This window comes from Natrix helvetica (assembly GCF_964273705.1).
Source record: "Natrix helvetica genome assembly, chromosome: W".
NCBI lineage: Eukaryota > Metazoa > Chordata > Lepidosauria > Squamata > Natricidae > Natrix > Natrix helvetica.
In genome coordinates, this window is record NC_138555.1 from 86,326,218 (window position 1) to 86,346,388 (window position 20,171).

General features: G+C 61.2%; 3 protein-coding genes and 1 long non-coding RNA gene across 4 annotated transcripts; 2 read left to right on the forward strand and 2 right to left on the reverse strand.

The window, feature by feature from the left end:
* The first annotated feature begins 630 nt into the window (after positions 1 to 630).
* LOC309400352 (procollagen C-endopeptidase enhancer 1-like) lies at positions 631 to 6,358 on the forward strand. The gene is made up of 9 exons (XM_081968784.1): positions 631 to 814; positions 1,016 to 1,124; positions 1,207 to 1,468; positions 3,436 to 3,560; positions 3,687 to 3,823; positions 4,054 to 4,358; positions 5,389 to 5,460; positions 5,674 to 5,847; positions 6,045 to 6,358. The coding sequence occupies exons 1-9, from the start codon at positions 720 to 722 to the stop codon at positions 6,200 to 6,202; spliced, it is 1,437 nt and encodes a 478-aa protein (XP_081824910.1). The 5' UTR covers positions 631 to 719; the 3' UTR covers positions 6,203 to 6,358.
* A 2,015-nt stretch (positions 6,359 to 8,373) lies between these two features.
* Positions 8,374 to 9,883, forward strand: LOC309400747 (membrane progestin receptor epsilon-like). Its single transcript, XM_081969384.1, has one exon. It carries the CDS (start codon positions 8,656 to 8,658, stop codon positions 9,703 to 9,705), a length of 1,050 nt encoding a protein of 349 aa, XP_081825510.1. The 5' UTR covers positions 8,374 to 8,655; the 3' UTR covers positions 9,706 to 9,883.
* A 1,250-nt stretch (positions 9,884 to 11,133) lies between these two features.
* Positions 11,134 to 16,491, reverse strand: LOC309400454 (F-box only protein 24-like). The gene is made up of 10 exons (XM_081968963.1): positions 16,396 to 16,491; positions 15,366 to 15,464; positions 15,076 to 15,262; positions 14,665 to 14,903; positions 13,261 to 13,522; positions 12,873 to 13,031; positions 12,323 to 12,444; positions 11,980 to 12,111; positions 11,583 to 11,753; positions 11,134 to 11,491 (listed from the first exon to the last, which is right to left on the reverse strand). Exons 1-10 carry the CDS (start codon positions 16,480 to 16,482, stop codon positions 11,162 to 11,164), a joined length of 1,788 nt encoding a protein of 595 aa, XP_081825089.1. The 5' UTR covers positions 16,483 to 16,491; the 3' UTR covers positions 11,134 to 11,161.
* Positions 16,492 to 17,532: 1,041 nt separating this feature from the next.
* LOC309400456 lies at positions 17,533 to 19,995 on the reverse strand. The gene is made up of 3 exons (XR_014176661.1): positions 19,913 to 19,995; positions 18,328 to 18,430; positions 17,533 to 17,569 (listed from the first exon to the last, which is right to left on the reverse strand). It is a non-coding gene; the product is annotated as an uncharacterized lncRNA (long non-coding RNA).
* Between the last annotated feature and the right edge of the window lie 176 nt (positions 19,996 to 20,171).

The window sequence follows — 20,171 nt, forward strand, 5'->3', positions numbered from 1 at the left end:
CCAAAGGAAATCTTTATTCCATAAGGTTTTTTTTTAAATCAATTTCCCTTTTTTCGTTTTCTGCATTCTTGGAGGCCTCTGTGTGCAGTGGGGAGAGCTGCGTGGGTTGGGCAGAGGTCTGTTTGCCAACCGGTCCGAGCGCGCGTAAGCTCAGAGGCCAGCCCAGCCTGGGGAACGGAGGGGGGGGGGAGGCAGTGTCAGAGGCGGCTGGACCCCCCCCCCCCGAGCATATGACCAGCGGGCTCGCCTCCTCCCGGCGCCTTTCCATTGGCGCCCCCCCCCCGCAAGCCCCTCGCCTCGCCCCCCCCCCCCGCGCCTCCCGGTTGGCAGGAGCTGCCCGCCACGTCATATTCAGATGGGGTCCCCCCTCCGGCTCAGCGCCAGGCATAGGGGGGGCATGTTTTTGGCAGGACCCCCGTTAACGGCGATAGCCGCGAGAAGCGAGGGCGCCCCGAAGAGAGGGCTGCCCCGGGGCAGCTGAGCAGCCTGCTAGACGGCTTTCGGAACGCCCAGGGCACTCTGCACATGCTCGCCAGGGCCGCCAGCCCTGTCCTCCGCCTCTTGGTGTTTTCGGGGTCGGGGCTGCTGCTCCGTCCGCCCCCACCCGCCCCCGCCCGCCCCCCTCGCAGCCACATCCCGCGGTCCCTCCCCTCGGCCCGCCAGAAGCGCTCCCGCCCCGGCCCCGCAGCTGCTCCTCCGAGCGCCCCGACGCCGCCGCGATGCCCCTCGCCCTACCGGCCCTCCTGCTGCTCTGCCTGCCGCAGCTGAGCCGCGCCCAGAGCCCCTCCGACGCCCCCGCCACCAACCAGACCAGGTAGACCCGTGCGCTGCGCCCTCCGTCCAGCTCCCCGTCGAAGGGACGGGCCGCCGCTCCGAAGGCTTTAGGAGGCGAGCCAAGCGGACTCCCGGCGCCGCTGAACGGGGCGTGGGGGAAGGGGATCCGCTCCAGGCCAGGTGAGGTCAGGGAGGGAAGCCGCCGTCGGGGTTCCCTCAATCTCTGCCCTCTCCCCGGCAGGCCCGTCTTCCTCTGCGGCGGCGACCACAACGCCAACAACGGCTACCTGGCCAGCGAGGGCTTCCCCGAGCACTACCCGGCGAGCAAGACCTGCACCTGGACCATCACGGTAAGCCCCCGTCCTCGCAGCCCCCGTCCTCCCAGCGCCTGCGGAGGGAAGGGGGAGCCAGGCTGACGGCCTCTCCCTGCAGGTGCCCGAGGGACAGGTGGTGATGCTTTCCTTCCGCGTCTTCGACCTGGAGCCCGAGCCGACCTGCCGCTACGACTACCTGGAGGTCTTCAACGGGCACGCGGCCCTGGAGTCGCAGCGCCTGGGCCGCTACTGCGGGACCTTCCGCCCCGGGGCCATCCTGGCCACCAGCCACCAGATGCTGCTGCGTATGGTGTCCGACGAAAGGACTGGCGGCAGGGGCTTCCTCGTCTGGTTCAGCGGCGGCCTCCCCCACGTGGACGGTAAGGGGGGGCACTCCCTGCTGGGGGGGCTCCCCGACAGTTCCCGCCCGGAGCCCCAAGCTGTGTCCCCTGGACGAGCGCCACGAAGGGAGGCGAGGGGAGGGGGAGCAACTGGCTGCCTCCTGCAGGGCCCAGGGCTGCAGCCGGCCACAGGAATGCCTGCAGCTGAGTCAGGGGGGCCCAGCTGGCTTCCCAGATGTTTCCCGGACAGGCTGGGAAGGACGGGAGGATCAGCGGTCTTGAGCCAGAGGTGGGTGGAGCAAAAGAGGAGCTGGCCTTTCAGTCCAGTCAGGGGCATCTATCTGGGCACCTCCCCACCGCATGCCAAGGGAGGGGTATCCCTCAGCAAGGAGGCTCCTGCCTTCTTCGCCCCCCCCCCTTGCTGCCGCGGCCATTCTCAGAACCTTTTTGGGAGGGTGGGAATGGGCTGCCAACCACAGGGGCCCCTGGGCTTTCTAAGAGCCCGACCCTGTTGGAATAGTGAGTCTGGGAATCCCCTCCCCCTCAGTTTCCAAAGCCTCTGAAGAGAGACGGGCACTCGGCTTGGCTTTGGGGGAGGGCGTTGGGGGGGGGCAGTGAACGCTGCTGCTCAGCTGCTGCCAGAGTGGTTGAGGAATGGGAGGTCCGTCTGGGCTTGCAAGAAGAAAAGCAGCAGCCCAGCTAAGCCCCTCCCCCCGTCCCCCTCCCCCTCCCCCTCCTTCCAAGCATTCTTTGCCTCCCACGTCCAGCTGGACCAGGCTCAACATCTTCCCCACTTCCACTTCCGTCCTAACTGATCATTAGGGAGAATTCTGCGGTCTCCAAAATGAATGTTTTGCTCTTCTGCTCCCCTCCCCGGCCTCTCTCTGTGCAGCGCCAACTCCCCCTCCCCTCCCCTCCCTCCCCCCCCCCTCCCAGTTGGCAGCCCAGCCACCCCAGAGGCCCTCCTGAGACTTCAGCCAGCATTCTTCCCGGCTCTTCCCCTCCAGCTTCCTGGGCTCTCAGCCTAGGTCCCTCCCCCCACCCCCACCCCCACCCCCAAAAGTAGGCTGTCCCAGAGGGTTGAGTTGAGTGCCCAGATCTCTCCTTCTGGCATGGACTGGCACCTCTCGTGCAGGGATGCCTGCAGGATCAATCATGTCTCCCGGGCTCTAGAAGAAGAGCAACTATTCCCGACTCTTCCACAGTGGCAACTTTAAGAGCCGCAGAGGACTTCCATTCTCAGAATCTGAGGAGTAGAAGTCCACCGGTCTGCCTAATTGCCAAGTTTCCTGACAGTCCCTGTTCTAAGTGGGGAGAGATTGCACATGGAATGCCTGGACGCCTGTGGCCGTGTGAGCCCTGGATGCGTGTGGCTTGGCGTGTGTATTTATGCTGAGCCCTTGCCCATGGTTACACACGTGCCTGGCACAGGTTTATAGAATGTGGGAATGTCTGAGTTAGGTCAGGCACTTGAACAGATTAACAGAGTTGGAAGGGACCTTGGAGGTCATCTAGTCCAACCCCCTGCCCAAGCAGGAGACCCTACCTACACCATTTCTGACCGATGGCAGTCCAGTCTCTTCTTGAAAGCCTCCAGGGATGAAGCTCCCACAACTTCTGAAGGCTTCCCTTCTCCAGAATCCCCCAAAACATGACTCTGCCTGGCCTGGACACTTGCTTTTCTGTGCCATTTCCATGCTGCTAAATTCACTTCCACATATTCAGTTTGACCCCAGAAAAACGGGAGGTTTGAACCCAAAGGGGCGAGTTCCTGTGGGCCCTTTACAAAGCCGGAAGTCCGGGTCTTGTCCCGACAGCTGCATTAAACATGAGAAATCCCAGAGTCGCTGCGAGTGGGCAGACTGATAAATCTAAATAAATGTAATAAAAAGCAGGACTGCCAGCCTCTTCCAGCTCCCCTAAAGCATCGCTTGGAGGAGAAGACCCTGCAGAGGCCTGGGGGTCTCTTCTCTGCTTCCAACTGGCTGCCCTTTCATCTCTTACAGAAAACCAGTTCTGTGGGGGGAAGCTGGAGAAAAGCCAAGGCTCCCTCAAGACCCCCAACTGGCCCGAGAGCGACTACCCGCCTGGCATCAGCTGCTCCTGGCACATCATTGCCCCACAGGACCAGGTAAAGTGGCAGGAGGCGCCCGGGCCCTCCCCTTTGTTGGGGGCAGAGAATCGCAACCCTCGTCCCAAATGCTGGGGGCTAAAACTGAGGAGCGGGAGGGTGACATCTCGGCTCCCCTCCGGCTAGGTCATCATCCTGACTTTTGGGAAGTTTGACGTGGAGTACGACACCTACTGCCGATATGACTACGTAGCCGTCTTCAACGGCAGGGAGCGTGACGACTCGCGCCGCGTGGGCAAATTCTGTGGAGACAAGTCACCCAGGTGGGTTGACATGTGTGTTGGCAAACACGGGGGGTGGTGGTCTCCGTGGCCCTGCTCATTGGCGCTGGAAATCCTCCTTTTTCACCAGCTTGGGGGGCCTTCCCATAAACGGCTCCTGCTTGGCCCCCAGGGCTGCCCTCGCCAGATGGCCTCCAGCCACAGAGCCCAGTTCAGACTGGCGGGGCCATTGGGTGCTTCTTCCCCACCTTCCTCCCCACCTCACCCTGCAGCTCCATCCGCTCGGATGGCAACGAGCTCCTGGTCCAGTTTGTCTCGGATCTGAGCGTGACGGCTGACGGGTTTTCTGCCTCGTACGTGATGAAGAGTCAGGATGAGCCGGTGGGCGCCACCAGGGCCCAGCCCGTCATCCCGGTATTCCCAGGCGCCAAGCCCACACAGAGCAGCTGGAAGCCTGGGCCCCCCAAGCCCAAACCTCCCAGCAAGCCTGCAGGCCGACCCAAGCCGGCTCCGCGCCCCAAACCCACTGCCCAAGGCCGCTCGGAGGCTGCAGGCGCCTCCGCAATGCCCACCGCAGGTAAGAGATCTGGAGAGCGGAGGGGAGATAATAAGGACGATATTAGATTGTGCAGAAACGAACAGACTGACATTAAAAATAAAGGATAAAGAGGAATCAGTGCACTACAAGACAGGGGGGCGATTTTACAATTGGCTTGAAAAGAGATACAAATAGAAAGAGAAAGGAACAAAACATGAAATAAATAGTGATGGATGAAATTTTTTTAATGTTGTCTTTTATGTTTAAAAATAAAAAAATGTGGAAAAATAAATAAGACAGATGACACATTATTAAATTGGGGGGGATAAGAAAGTATTAAAATGCAAGTAAACAAGTGGAAAAATGACATAAGTGGAATTAATATCACCTGAACTAAAATGTAATAGAGGAAATTATTTCTATGAAAATATAAAGTTGGGATTGCTGAAAGGCCCCCCCATTAGAGAGCCCACCAGAGACAGTAAGTAAGTAAGAGCAACGGGAGGGGGGGATGAGGAGGGAAAGGAAGGAAGAGAGAAAGCAGAGGGAGGAGGGAGGGAGGGGAATTAAGAGGGGAAGAGAGGAGGGGGAGAGAGGAGGAGGGGGGAAAGAGTGGGGAAGAAGAAAGGAGGGAGGAGAGGAGAGGAAAGAAGAAGGCAGAGAAGGGAGGCCAAGAAGAGGGAAGGAGCAAAGGTTGTTGCAAAATAAGATGGAGGCACAGGGTGGCAAGAAAGTGACCCAAAATGTATTCTATATATTTGTAAGAAAATAATGATAGAGATTAATGATGAATAGACAAAGATTAAGTAGCAATTATTATAAGAACGTATACTTGTGAATGAATTGGAAAGGGGGAAAAATAAAATAAAAATTTATTAAAAAAAAACAGAGCTGTGGAGAGCGGGTGGGGTGGGGGTTTGCTTTGCTGCCCGTGTCCTGAGCCCAGGAGGAGCACGTGGGAGGAGCCGGCCTGGGGCATGAAGCATGTGCAGAGTGCTAGGCTTCTAAGCAGTGAGGCCAAAGGGGGCGACTGGCCTTTTCTTTCCACCTCCCTCCTGTCTCCCTCCAGGTGAGGTCAGCTGCCCGCAACGCTGCAAGCGGACGGGGACTCTGCAGGTCAACTTCTGCGCCAGCGATTTTGGTAAGTTGGTCTTCCTGCTGCGGGGAAATCCACCTGTCTCCCTTCTCCCAACCTTGCCAGCCATAGGAGCCATTAGACAGGAGCCCCCCGGGGTGGGAGCAAAGTCGTCTCAGAATCAGAGGGGGAGGGGACCCCCCCTCCCAGACCCAGATCTCTGCATGGCGCCACCCTCGCTGCCTGCCTCTCACCCGCTCCCCAATCTCCCGCTTGCAGTGGTCAGCGGCACTGTGCAAGCCCTCCAACGACGAGAGGGGAGCCGGGTCACAGCCACCGTGACGCTCCTGCACGCCTACAAGAAGGGGGCCCTGAGCCTCTCCCCAGAAGCAGCCGAAGGCACCACCTTCCACTTGGACGTGCCCTGCAGGCAGTGCCCCGTCCTCAAGAAAGGTGAGGGGCCCTCTTCGCACGCGGGACAACTACACGACGTTAACCAGAAGCGGCCGAAATCCCCACCGGCTGCACCGGCTGCACAGATTAGCAGGGGAATTTGACAAGGCAGTCAGGCCTCTGAGCTGAATTCAAATTCTCCCCTGCCTCCGGCTCATCTCTCTCTCTCTCTCTCTCTCTCCCTCCCTCCTCCGCAGGGGCCAGCTATGTCTTCATGGGGAGGGTGGAGGCCGAGGGAAGTGGGCAGCTGCTCCCCAGCAACTTCGTTGTGCCACTTCGGCCACAGCAGCAGCAGATTCTCACCAACCTCAGCAAGCGGCCTTGCACCGGCAGGGCCAGGAGGAACCGCACCTGAGGACACCCCCCCCCCGTGGCCTCTGGGGGAGCCCCACAAACAGCACCATGTAACCAATAAACGGGCAGGGAAGCCGTTCACGGACTCCCGGGTGGGGAATGGCGCCCATTTTACGTTGTTCACACCCGTACCGCTGTCTTAAAGGTATTTGGTGTACCTGGTAGCCTTTGTTGTGAGATGATGTTGTGGGCCCCCCTCTTACCCTCCTCCTGCTGCCTGGCATTGTAGATGCAGCCCCCACCAGGGAAATGCCCGATTGCTTAGGGGCACGTGGGCTGCCTTCTGTGCTTGGAAAGGCCAGGTGGGGAAAAGGTGGCTCTGGCTGCCCCCCCACCCCACCTGCCCCCTTTCCCGCCCCCTGGCCTTGCTACGTGAGTTCCCCGGCGTATTTCTGAGCACGGGGGTCCTGGCCCAGGGATGGGCATCAAACTGGGCCGGCCTGGGCTCCGATCTGGCTTGCAGCTTCGGGGCAGACGGTGCGGCTGCAGAAAGGATCCGGCCCCACTGCCAGCCCATCTCTTCCACGGCAGCAGTGCAGCCTCAGTCGCATTGCTCCGACAGCGGCCTGGATTGGAAGCTGCAGCCTGGCGCTTCCTTGGCCCCCAAGTGCTCGGGGCTGGAGCCCACCGCGTTGCCCCAGAGGCCGCTGCCCCCTGTTCTTTTGGCACCCCCAATAGCAGCTCCCCAAAATGTTTCCTCCTTGGCTGCGGGTCCTGGGAGGGGTGGGGCTCAGTAGGGCGGGGCTGCGGAAGGAGGGCCGGAGGCTCCGGGAGGGGAGGGGGCCTGGGCTGCTTCCTCTGCCCCTGGCTGTGTCCAGACCCCCTGGCAGCTGCTCTCGGCCCTCTGCTGCTGGCAAAGTGGGGCAGGTGAGAAAGGGCTCCCTCCAGAGTTCTGCTGAGAGGCAAGACAATGACACCCCCCCCCTGCTGTCTCTGCCCCAAAGGCCAGGGCCCAGGACAGCAAGCAGGGAGGGAGTCTGCCTGCTTCCCAAAGGATCCGAGGCTCGGAGAGCAGGGCCTGAGCGCCCCCTTGTGGCGCATGTGGGGGCTGGCGAGAGCCAGAGCGACTGGACCGTCCCTGCTGTCCTGAAGTCACCCGGCCAGGCCTGCAGCCAGGGAGGGCAGTGGCCCAGCTGTCCTTCGGGTGGGGGTGGGGAGTGGAGGGCTGAGGGTGCTTTCTAAAAACAGATGGCGGCGCTGGAAGGTCCCGGCCGCTCACCTTGGAGCAGATAAAACGTGGCTTCCAGTCAGCAGCATTGAATGGTAATAGTTCAGTTTTGAGGCTGCTGGACTCTGCAATGACTCTAGAATGAAATTTTAAATGGCATCTACGGAAGGAGAGGGAGACAATCAGAAGACCAGCCGGTTGCACAAAGAAACACAAGTGGGGTGGGGGCTTCTACTCAACATCTGGGGGAGAAAAGCAGACCCCCCAGGAATCTCTGCAGAATCAACAGGGTGGGAGGGGGCAAATGGACCTGGGGGGTGTCTCATTCTAGAGGGCAAAAGGCACCACTGGGAAGACCCCCTTCCTGGGTCTGGTAAGATGACAGGGCTTAATTGGGGGGGGGTCGCATGCCCTTCTGGCTGACTTCACTGGACGGACCCAAAATACCTGCAGCCTTCTAGGGGGTCCTTCTACCGCCCCCCCCCTTTGCCCCCTGGAGCCCCTCCGCTCCCTCCTCTTTGGGCCTCCCCCCCCCACTTCTGCTCATGGGAAAGGCCCCAGCCCCCCTTTCCCTCTGGGCTGGGATTCCCTCCAGATCCCCGGGGGAGCCCCAGCTCCATCCCAGGAAAGGGGAACTGAGCCCGGGGCTGCCCCTGCGCGGTCGGTTGCTTTTGGGGTCTTCCTCTCTGCACTCCCCTTTTTTAAGCCCGGAAAGCTGGCTGAGCTCCGGCCTCGGGGGCACCGCAGGCGGAAGGAAAGGGTCAGGGTGGGGAAAGCTCGGAGCCAGCGGGAGCCAGAGGCGCCCCGAGGAGCCGTTTCGTTCCCCTGCGGCCGAAGCGGACTTTCCCCACGGGGGCTGCCTGGGGATGAAGGCCGATGGGCGCTTGCGGAGCCTGGAAGGAGGCTCCCCACCCCCAATGCCCACAACCGCCCAACGGCCGGGAGGGAGGGAGGGCGGAGCGGCCGAGGGAGCCCGCCCAGCCTCGCATCCTCCGCAACCAACCTCTCCCCCGGGGAAGCGGCACCTGCTCGCCCCGCTGGGCTCCGCGCGTAGAGCTCCAGCGGCCGCACCTGCCGCCGCACCGCCCGAGGCCACCAGGGGCTGCCGGCGGTCGCCAGGGCTGGGCGGAGCGGACGCGGCTCCTGCAGGGAAGCGGCCGAGCTCTTCCCCGCTTTCAGCGCCCTCCGCGCCCGTCCCGCGGCGAGCTCCTTCCCGGCCCCTCGGAGCCCCCGCGGCAGAGGCGGAGGAGCCGAGCGGACCCTCCTGGCGGCGCGGCGGGGCCTGGATGGGCGTCCGGGGGCCCCTGCGGGCGTCCGCGCCGCTCCTGCGCTCCAGCGAGGTTCCTCCCGGCGTGGCCGAGCGCTTCATCCTGAGCGGCTATCGCTGCCCGGGCTCCTCGGCCGCCCAGTGCCTGCTCTCCGCCTTCCGGCCCACCAACGAGACGGGCAACTTCTGGACCCACTTCGTGGCCCTCTTCGTCTTCGCCTTCCACGCCCTGGAGGCCTTCGGGGGTCCCGGGCGCCCCCTCCCCGCCGGGCCCCTGGAGCCCTTCTACTACCCGCTCTGGAGCTACTGCCTGGGCGTCTGCGGGCTCCTGGCGGGCAGCAGCCTGGCACATCTCTTCAACGCCCTGTCACTGCCCGTGCGGGAGATCTGCTTCTACATCGACTACGGCACCATCAGCGCCTACACGGTGGGTGCCTCCTTGGCCTACTTCTACTACGTGTGGCCGCACGCGTCCCGCGGTCCTTCCTCAGGCTGCCCGGAGGGTGCCGACCGGCTCTGCGCCTGGTTTGAGGCCTTGTACGTGCCCACGTCTTGCCTGGTGGCCCTCGTCTGCACCCTGGGCTGCTGCAGCACCCGCCGCCAGTGCCCCCGCCACCGCTACCTGCTCCGCACGCTGATCTTCCTGCTGCCCTTCCTGGTGGTCTCCCTGCCGGTCTTCCAGAAGCTGTGGGGGCCAGGGGGCAGCCCAGGGACCGTGCGGCTCTTCCTGCGCCACTGCCTGTGGCTGCTGGCCTCCGGGCTCTTCAACGTCAGCAAGGCCCCCGAGCGCTTCAGCCCCGGGAGGTTCGACATCTGGGGCCACAGCCACCAGTGGTTCCACTGCTGCTCCTTCATGAGCATCCTGGAGGAGCTGCACATGATCCGGGGGGAGATGGAGCTGCTGGCCGAAGGGCCCCCCCTCCTCCCCTCCAGGGCCCCCACCTTCCTCTCCACCTTTGGGGTGATGCTGCTGGCGCTGGCCCTGCTCAGCACGATCGTCGCCTGGTTCGGGGTCCGGGCACATGGGGGCCGCGACCAAGGCCAGAGCGAAGGCCGGAAGGGGGACTGAGGAGGCCGCTGCCAACGGGGCCTCCCGCCATGGGGAGCCTGCACTGAGAGGAGCTTCCTTTGGAACTCAAGCCCACGGAATGAAGAGGGGTGACTCGAACCCAGGACACAGCTTTGGCAGAGAGCCTGCCCCTGCCAAGAGGGGCAGAGTCAAGCAAGCAGGGCTGACCCAGGACTGCAGGAGGAGGAACAGTGGGGGGGGGGGGCTCCCCCCTTTCCCTTCTCAGCTGGGGGGGGGGTGTCTCCTGAAATACGCCAGTGGAAATGGAGTGGCTCTCCTTTGTTCAGGGGGGGGATGGGGACGTGGCTTAGGTTTTTTCAGAGGGGGAGTAAAATCTCTGCAGTGGAAACCTCGGCTGCCTCTTCCTTCGCCCGTGGCTCCTCCTGAAGGGACCCCTACGGGAAGGAGGCCCTTCCCCTCCTTCAGCCCCCAAAGCTACAGAGGTTGTGGGGGGCTGCACAACTGCTGGTGGGAGGTGGCAGAGAATCAGGCTGAGATTCTGGTGGGAGACCCCCGTGTGGGTTGGGAGCTGAGGCCCAGGTTGGCCAGGGAGGCCTTGAGCTGCCCCACTCTGCTCGGGGGTGGGGTGGGGGGTGTTGAACATTTGGGGCTGAAGCAGCTCATTTAGCTCCAAAATTGGCTCCCTCTGCACACGCTGCCCCTGGCTGCCCCCTGCCTGTGTGTGTGTGTGTGTGTGTGTGTGTTGCTGGGGGGGGGTGAGAACCTGTGGGGAGGCAGCTGCAGCCGTGGGGCTGGGTGTCCACTCTCAGGCCAAGGACTCCCACCTCCCCCCAGAGGAAATGGGAGGTGCTTCAAGAGCTGCAATGGGGCATCTCCAGGGGAATCTGGGCTCCATCCCAGGCCCTGGGGCTTCTCCGGACCCCCATGGCTCCCGAGGGCATCACCCACCCAATTGCCACCCTGGGGCCTCTGCCTGGCTCTGCTGTCCCCCGTTTTGCCACCAGGGAAACATTGCCCGAAGACCCCCGAGGGGCCTTTAGAGGAGGGGGCCTGGCCAGCTGTGCCCGGCTTCTTCCAGGGAGAGAGCGAGCTCTGCCTTCCCCTGGGCACTGCCTGCCACAGACCGGCCCCAGGGACCGTGGGGGAGGGGGTTGCGCATGCGCTCCGAGCTGCCCAACTGGACGAGTGGCGAATGGCGTGAAGTGGTGCCCTCAAGGGGTTCCAGCTCTTTTGAAAGGGGGCAGCATTCCTCGTTCCATCGGTGTTTTTCCTTTAGATTTGGTCCCCAAAGATGTTCAACCAATCCCGCCTTCCCCCATCCCCCCCCCCCACTGCCGGGCAGAGCTGAGGCTGCCTTGGTTTGTGCTTGTGCTTTATTTATTCCCAATTGTTCAGTGTGAAGTCTTCTCTATCTGTCAATCATGATCCATGATGCGTATAAGGGGAGGATATCGAGGGGGGGGAGGGAGGGGAGGGGCCAGAGGGGGCCCATGAGCTAGCTGGACGGGGGGGCTTCCCGCAGTTCGGCCGCCCTCTGGATCATGTCCAGAGCCTCCCAGAAGAAGTCCTTCTGGAAGGTCAGGAGGGGCATGCTGCCCACCGCCTCCTTCATCTTGGCCATGCGCCCCTCCAGCGTGGGGCACTTGTGCAGCTGGCTCAGGTACTCTTCGCAGGTGCGGGCGGCCAGAGCCTCCGAGTCGCCCAGGGGCACCGCGGCCTTGCTGGCCGGCAGCTCCCGGTAGGCGGGCGCCTCCTCGATGTCATGGCTGGAGAGCATGTAGAGGCACTCCCGGGTGGAGCAGATGCGGCGGGCACAGGGCGGCACCTGCGGGGGCACTGGGGGGTTAGGAAGGAGGGAGGAGGAGGGGGCAGGCGGCCCCCCGAAAGCAAAGGTGCCTCCGGGCCCCCCCTCTCACCTTGATCTGCAGCCGGACAAAGGAGGCGCTGCCCTTCGGCCAGCCTGGCAGGCGGCCCCCTGCCCCACAGCCGCAGCCCATCAGGTCCTTGCTGAAGTCCCCGCTTTGGCTCAGCACCAGGGTGTGGTTGAGCCCGCACCACAGGTCCAGGGGCCACTTCAGGTAGTGCACCTGCGTGGGGGCAGCGACAGGCCCTCTGAAAGGCTGTTCTTCCGGAAAGCTCTGACGCCACACAGCCACTTCCGGTCTGCTGCGGGGGAGGGGAGGGGAGGGGAGGGGGGGGCGTTGGCCAGGCAAACGGAGGGAGACCCCAAACCCGCAAGAGCCGCAAGGCGGCTGCCATGAGGCTGGGCTTGCAGACTGAAAGCGGGGAGATGGGGAGGGGCTGGAGGTGTACCTGGGCAGGCTCCCCGCGGTCTATCTTGTCCCCCGTGCCCAGCTGCCCATAGCGGTTGTTTCCCTGCATGAAAATCCGTCCAAATTCATCCACCAGGCCCAGGTGGTTGTAACCCAGGGCACAGCTGAGCACCTGTGGAGAGGGGGGCGGAAGGGCGGAAGGGTGTCTGAGCATGTGCAGAGTGCCCTCCCAGGAGCTGCAAGTAGGGATGGTGGGGAGCCGAGGGGAAGCCTTCACACTCCAGGCTCCCTCTTTGCCTAAGGAAGCCGGGTGGAAGGACCCAGAAGGGAGGGGGCGATGGGGGCCCCCAGGTAGGGTGCGTGCGTGCGTGCGCGTGTGTTACCTTAGCGGGCAGAGAAAGGGCCAGGGGCATCTGCTGGTCCAGAGGGTCGAAGGCATGCAGGGTGCCAAAGAGGTCACGGTAAACGCCAGGGGAGTGGACCTCGAAGTAGACGGTGCCCTCGCCTGGCATGGGAGACCACGGTTGGCTTCAAGCCAGCTCCAGCTCCGGTGGGGCCAGAAGGGCTGCTCTTTCCCCTCCCTCTGGAAGGGGCTCTCCCCCGTCCCCCTCTCTGCCCCTTGGATTCCAGCCCTATGGGCTCATGCCGACACCCCTGCCCAACCCCCCAACCCCCTTCCTCTCAAAGGGGGCTGCCTTGCCCGGTCCACACCAGCCGCTTCTTCAACCTCCGGTTGGATGCCTCTCAGGGCTGCCCCAATGTGGCCTCCCGTCTCCTGGAACCACCCCAGGCAGCCCCCCCCCCCGACAATCAGGAAAAGGCGGCCGGATGCCTTACCTACCTACCTGCCTACCCCTCTTCCCTCTTCCGGCCAGGCCCTCCCGACGGGTTGAAAAAGTGCCAGCGAGGCAGTGGCCCCCGTGGCCTCCTCACCTGTGAGGTAGACGGCGCTGCTCTGGTTGGAGCGCATGTGCCGGACGGAGATGTGCGGGAGGCACTTGGAGACTTTGCGGAGGGCCAGCTGCACCGTGTAGGAGCGGGGCTGGTCCAGCTGCGTCTCGTTCACCACCAGGCTGTAGATTTTGCCTTCCTCTGTGAAGAGAAGAATTCCACCCTGGCAGGTGATGGCAGGGCAGAAGGTTTTCTTGCATCCAGACAAGCCAAAGGGGGGGGGGGGGAGCCCTGCCTCGGGCACGAAGGCCAGCCGCCCCGGGGGAAACGGGGCCAAAGGGGTCGATGCTGAAGGAGCCGGACTCTGCACAAAAGCAGCAGGCTCTCCCGTGGCTGAACCCCCGCTTGCCCGCTCTCCCGGCCCCCTCACCTGTCAGGAGCAGGAGGGACCTCTCGGTCTCTTGCCCCACCAGCACAATCTGCCTGAACTTCATGGAGAAATGGAAGGTCATCTTGAAGACTCGCTGCCCGCTGGATTGCAGGTAGACCTCCACGCAGTCACAGAGGCGGGTGCTGGGGGCCGGGCCGGAGCCCTCGCTGCGCCCCAAGGCCTGGCTGGGCACCTGCTCCCGGGTGGCCAGCACGTACAGGTACTTGCGGTAGACGGTGTCGTTCCGGGGGTCTGTGGCAAACTGCAAGGAAGGCAGGGGCAGGAGGGGGTAGCCGGCATCAGGAGGCTGCAAATCCTCCGGGGCGGAAATGGCACAGCGGCTCCCTACGACCTCTGGGCGAATCCCATCCCTCCCCCAGGGCTGCTGGCTCCTCTTGGCAAGGCATTCCGGTGGGGATCAAGGCGTCTGCAGTTAACGGCTGCAGGGAAGGGCCCCAGAGACCTCCGGGAGCCCCCACTCAAGTCCTCGGGGGGGGGGGGGGGCTCTTTGTCACTCCTCAGAGGGAAGGGCTCCTCCAGCCTCACTTCCACTGGGCCCCCCTCCCCCTCCCCAGGGAACCTGGCTAAGAAGCAGCGGAGTTCCCAAAGGGCCAGCGGAGGGGAGGGACTGGGGGCACCGGCTTCCCTCCCCCATCCCAGCCAGAAACCATCTGGGTCCTTTCGCTCTCAATCACCCCTTGGGTGGCATGGACTATGGCTGGAAGAGGACAGGTGTGGGGGGGGGAAAGGGGGGGGAACAGCTGCCACCGTCCCTGCATGGTTATTCCGAACGCATCCTGGAGTCTGGTCTCCAGGGGATCCAGCCAAGAGCAGCCTGGCAAGGCCCGCGTGGGTGCTCTTCTAAGGGGGCACAGGGGAAATCTGTGGCAGAGTTTCTCACAAAGGGAAGCTCCTTTCCTGTCTTAAGGGCACCAGACGCCGAGGCGAGTCTGGGCAAAGAAGGTGCAACGCCAGGCTGGTTCAGAAACCCTGGCAGGGAAGGCAGAGGCTTTACGGGGAGACCTTAAGTGGTGAAAAGGACCCGAGGGGAAGTGAGACTGAAAGCCCCCTTGGCAAGAGGATGGGGGTCCCTGGCCTGTCTGCATCAGCCACCAGCAGCTCTGGAAAGCCCCAGGAGGAGCCCCCCTCGCCCGCTGGAGGGCAGAAAGGGGAGGGGCCGAGGGAAAGGGGGGGGCCCTCTCTAAGCTGACACTTTCCTCTTTTCTGCCCATGATTTCGTGGCTCTCGGTTCAGGGAGGCAGGAGGGGCTGGGCGCCCGCCAGTTTCCAAAGGGCAGCTTGGTTCCCCTCCCGCCAGCGCTGCGTTTCCCCTGCACCCGGTGTGCCAAGACACCCGCCTGGAGGACTCGGCTCCCCTCTCCTCTCCCGCCTTGGAGGCACGTACGTCCTTAGCGCTGCGGCACAGCACCATGTAGCGGCAGGCCCGGCGCCACTGGATGTGGCCCATGGTGGAGGAGACCAGGGCATTCTTGAGGAAGAAGAGCGTGCCGTTGTAGTCCAAGATGAAGACGTGGTCCTTGGTGGGCAAGAACTTCCGGTAGCCGTGCGAGAGAAGGGGGGCCACGGTCTTGCTGACGAAATGCCGCCGGCCGCTGAACATCTGGAAGTACAAGCCCTTGGTGTCTGTGGGACAGAGAGGCCCGAGGGCGGGGAAATTGGGTCTGTCTAGAGGAGCCGACTGGCAAGAGCTTCCGGGTGGGGCCTGGGGGTGAGGCAGCCTTGCTCCACTCCCCTCGTCTCTTCCTCCTCCTGCCCCCCGTCCCGTCCCCTCCGCTTCACACCAGGCTATACTGACAGTTGAGGATGGCCGATCTCTTCCACGGCCGGCTGCCACCCGAGTTCTCATCCCGCAGCCGAGGGGAAAGACGGCGGCAGATGCGCTGCCAGACCCCCTCGCTGTCACAAACTTCATAGAAATACCGGCAGGTCTGGCCGAGAGCCACCAGGTCCCTCACAGGCAGGAAGGAGATGATGTAGTACAGCTGGAAGAGGAGAGGGAGCCAGTCAGGAGGCCTCCCTGGCCTTCCTCAGGCCCAGCCTGTGGCCCCTCCGTACCCCCTTCTCCTGCCCCCAAGGCTCACCCACCAGTTCAGGAGGGAAGAGCTGGATGGAGGCGGATTCTCCCCTGGCCTTTTTGTCCTCGGTGGCCTCCGTGGATGAGCTGCGCCGCTTCTTCTTGGGCTGCTGTAGGCAGAAGAGAGGAGCCAAGAGCCCCCTTATCCTGGATCTCCCCGGGCTTCCTCCTCTCTCAGGGGCTCCGGAGGGCCCTATAGCTGCAAAGTATAGTGGGCAAAGACCTTCCCTGGAGGGCTGCGCACTACCTGGTGGACTGATGCCTGACGTACCATCAAAGAGGAAACAAGAAGCATCTGCCTGCCTGACTCCTGCTACTTCTAAAACCCCAAGATGAGGCGAGCCCAATCTTTCACCTCGCAGAAACCTCAGGTCCCCAGGGTTTCTTTACGGAAGCCCACGGGACCAATTGAGCGGAGGGGACCCTGGCTCCTGGGCCGGAGGAGGAAGGGGAGGAGGGGATGTCCCGGGTGCGTTTCCTAAAATGGGCGCCAGGTGGCAGGACTGGCCAGGTGAAGAGGGAGCTCCTAGTTTCGGAGGAAACAGTCCTTACATGTCTGAAAAGTGACTCAACCTCATTACAGCTGATTCATACTGACTTTCTCTGCAGGCTTAGGACAAGTTTACCTTTTCTTTTCTTTGTTATTGTTTTTTGCAGTTGCTCTGTTCTACTGTTACTTGGATCTAAAAACATTTTGGAATAAGGTCAGTCGAATTTGCCAAACTCCACACGAGTCTGCGTTTCAAGGTTTTTTTTTTTTTTTTTTGCAAAAGATTGGGAGTCACAGCTCTGACTAAAGGATAACAGCGTTTGCATTCATCACTATGGAATTCTCCAGCTTTAAAAGAAGGTGCGTAAGGCTTGTGAGTTAATTTGCATGTGCAAACGAGGAAGGGCAGGAGTGGAAATTTTGCACGCCAACCTCGCAGAGAAAGCCCCTCCCTCCTCCAGCATCTTCCTGCCGCCCCCCCCTTCCCCCCCCCCTTCCAGCACTTCCTCATAGTTTTCCTGTCCTCCAGGCCCTGCGGTCCAAATGCTCACTCCAAGCGGCTCTTCGGTGCTAGAGATGAGGGAGAAGCGCTGGGGCTTTCTCCTCCTGAATTTTCGGGCGATGCGCCTGTCGCTCATGTCTGCCCACCCAGCCGGAGTCTCTGCGGTGGGTGTGAGCTCTCAGACCCACCCTTGCTGCTGAGCCCAGCATGGCCAAGGCTTTTGAAGGCCTCTGCCCACCAAGCCTGTCACCCTGGGGGACATAGCCCTATGTGATAATGGCCGTCTTGATGGCTTCACAGAGACTGGGTTTCCCCTGGTAACTGGGGCACTGTGACATCAGCACCCATCTGGGGCATATGCTCTGTGAGCTGGACACGAGACTAGATCGACCGATCTAGTCTTCGGGTCAAAGATTAGCCCGAGGGGCAGGGATCCCACCTAGGGTGGCTCTGGCTCTTCCTGTGCTGAGAGTCCCTTACCAATTGCTGCATAAGAGACACGGAGGGGCAGGAACCAGGAGCCAGCCAGCCAGCCTCCCTCTCCTTGAAATCATTGTGAGTTTTCCCATTAAGAACTCCTGGCCAAGCTCTTTCCAGCCTGCATTTGGGGTTGTTGCGACCGATAAAAAGGAATTTCCTTTGGGGGTTTTTTCCTTCCTTGCAACCTGTGCTGCTTGCAGTCATGGGGAGGGCTTAGCTGAATTCCTGTAAATTCTTAGGTCATTTTGGGAGGAGAGGGAGGGGGGGGCTGGAGGGAATTAAGGGATTAGGAAGGTTAAGTTTCCCAAATGTATTGAAGGGACTGGAAATATTTGCATTTGTCAAAGCAATACTAAAAAGGTGATCAGAAAGAACCTTGGCTCTTCCCAAACCCCTTGCTGAGTTCAGATGAAAAGCTGCGTCCACCCACTGGATTCCCTGCCTTGGCAGAGAGCTCAGGCATTCTAGAGCCTGCTGGGGTTCCAGTCAGAATCTTATTCCTCAGAACATGAAGTGCCCGGGCTCTGAGCCATTTGGGTTCTTTCCACCTTCTTGCCTGATCCCCCTCACCACCACCACCACCAGCAGCTGAGTGGCACTCTGGGCTTCAACCCTCAGCTACAAATATTCTCCCTCGTTGGCACTCTGGGCTTCCTTATCCAGGGTCTTACTTGCAAAGGCTTTGCTGCAATCCCCTGGGTCCGACGTGGGCTGGAGCTTTCCCTTCAGTGGGCAGGGGAAACCTGAGAATTAGAACAGGAGGAAACAGAGCAGAGTGGAAAAGACAAAGCACAAGGCTTAAATGCAGCTCTCAGATTAAAACCAAGTCAGCCGCCCGAAGCCACCCGCAATTTGGTACAGCCACTTTCCAGGCTGACGAATCCATGGGAAAACCAGAGCTTTCGTGATCTGTGGCTCACTTCATCAGATGTATCACACCGTGGGTACAAGCCTCAGTAGTTGTGAGCAATTCAATTAGCAATCACACTGCAGTTTGAACTGTATAGCCCAGTTGTCTCCCTATCCCAGGGCCCCCCAAACCTGGCAACTTTAAGACTTGTGGACTATTCTGGCCATTGAAGTCCACAAGTCTTAACGTTGCCAGATTTGGGGACCCCTGCCCTATCCAAACAGCCACCCATTAACCCCCCCCCTCCCAGCCACCATGAACTCCTCTATTCTCAATCTACATGGCCATAACAGACGCGAGAGCCTGGCTGTGTGGGTGGCACAGCAGAAGGCATTATCCTCTGAGCCAGCAAGCGGGCACGGAATGAACCTCCAAAGACCTGGGCCTTTTTTGGCTGCACAAGGAAGAACGGTGCATTGGGCCCCAGCAATATTTGCTGATCAAGGGTTACCCCGTGGCCCACACCACTAGGCCACTCAGTTTCTCCCAAAAGAGGTTTCCCCTACTTCGACTTAACGACCACTCGTTTAGTCACCATTGAAAGCTACGGTATGATTGCACGAAAGAAAGGGATTTATGACCGTTTTTCACCTGACCATTGCAGCCTCCCTGTGGTCATCTGGTCAAAATCTGGATGGTGGGCAACTGTCACCATGTCCCGCGGTCACCTTTTGCGATATCTTCTGCCGCAAACCTAGTCAATGTGGAAGTCAGTTCACTAAACAACCGTGCGACTAAGTGAACAACTGTGGCGATTCACTTAAGGAAGTCGTAAAAAAATGGGGCGAAACTCACTTAACAACTGCCTTGCTTAGCAATGGAAACAACGGCTTCTATTGCAGTCGTAAGTTGAGGACTACCTGTGTTAGATGTTACAGGCAGCATTTCCAGCTCTTGTTCAGAGGAAATTATAGCCTAAAGCAGTAGGCAGGTGCTGGGTTTAGGAGGGGGAGCCGAGCCCCCCCCCCCCCGCTAAGCAGCCTGGCCCAAGGCGAGAATAAAGGCAAGCCCCCTCCATGAAGAGAATCCCCCCCCCCCACATGGACAGGGGTGTCGGTGGGGGGGGCTCCTCCTCCTCAGTGCATCCTTGTCAGCCGGTTGCAGCCGGTGGAGGTGCAGGAAGGGTAGAGCCCCTGCAGGTCTGGGGAGGTTGCCGGCCACCCTCTATGGGGGCAGAGGGGGGACCTAGGAGAGACCCTTCCGGGGACTCGGTAGGCAGAGCAACAGGTGCGGCCCTCGGGGCCTTTTAAGGAGGGGGGGGCTCAACTCCCAGACACCCCCCCCCCCCGCAGCAAAAGCAAAGCTGGCTGTGGAACGCTGGGACTTGGGAGTCCAACCCTCTTCAAAGGCCCAGGATAATTGACACTAGGAAGGGGGTCTTAGAGGCCATCTAGTCCAACCCCCGTGACGTTTCAGACAAAGCAGTGGAGCCAAAGAGTGGGAAACCTTCACCGTCCCTTGGGCTCATCTGGAGAGGCTGCCCGGGGCCGAGCTTGGCCCGTCGGCCTCCTCTCCGCTCCTAGGAGCCCAGGAGGTTCTAATCCTGACTGGGTTGACTGGCTGGGCCTCTCTTCGTCCCAGGGCTGGTCGTTGTGCGGGGGTGGGGTAGAGGAGGGGGGGACTGTTAGGTTTGTTCTGGGTTATTTATAGGTGGGATTGAGGGGAAAAAACTCTAAAAATAATTTTGAAAAAGTAGAGAGCCGTTAAAAGTTTCCTCTGAGGCTGCAGCCCCCACAGGACAAGAGCTCCTCAAGCCACTGGCGAACCTGCGGGGGCTTTTCAGCAGTTTTGGCCGCAGCCGCGGTGCCTCTAGGGCTATTTAGCCAGCATCCGGCAGAGGTACTCTGACTATGCTCAGAGGACCCCACGCCCGCGCCAGTGTCTCTCCTGAGGCCTTTCCACAGCTTTGGACCCGCCTCCCCTGAGGCGCCTTTTGTCCCGATTGGTCGATAAGCTCCCTGAAAGGCCGTGTGACCGACGATTGGCTGCCGTGGCTGCCATTCTCCCCTATCGAGGATGAAAGCGCCTCCTCGGCTTTCAACCGCTTGCCGCCAGCAGCCCAGCGACTGTTGATTGGCAGCTCAGCCATCCGTCAGAGGGAGGCCCGCCTTCACTCGATTCTACGCGCCGTGATACGCCCGTTGTCGACTCCCCGCTGAGCCAATCGTTTCCCTACCTGCCTCCTTGAATGTGATTGGGCGACAGAGGAACGTGCGGAGCAGTTTCACGTGTCGGTCAGGAAAGTTGGATCCGGAGGAATCTGCCTCCCTCATAAGCGATTGGCTGGAGCGAGACGCTTTCACGCACGTCCCAGTTCCCTTCCATCCCGGGCATTCGATTGGACTAAAAGGAGGAAGAGTCAGGGAGCTTTTAAACGGGATTGGCTGTCGGGCGTGGAACGTCTCGCCCAGGGCACTTCTAATTGGCCGCTTTCC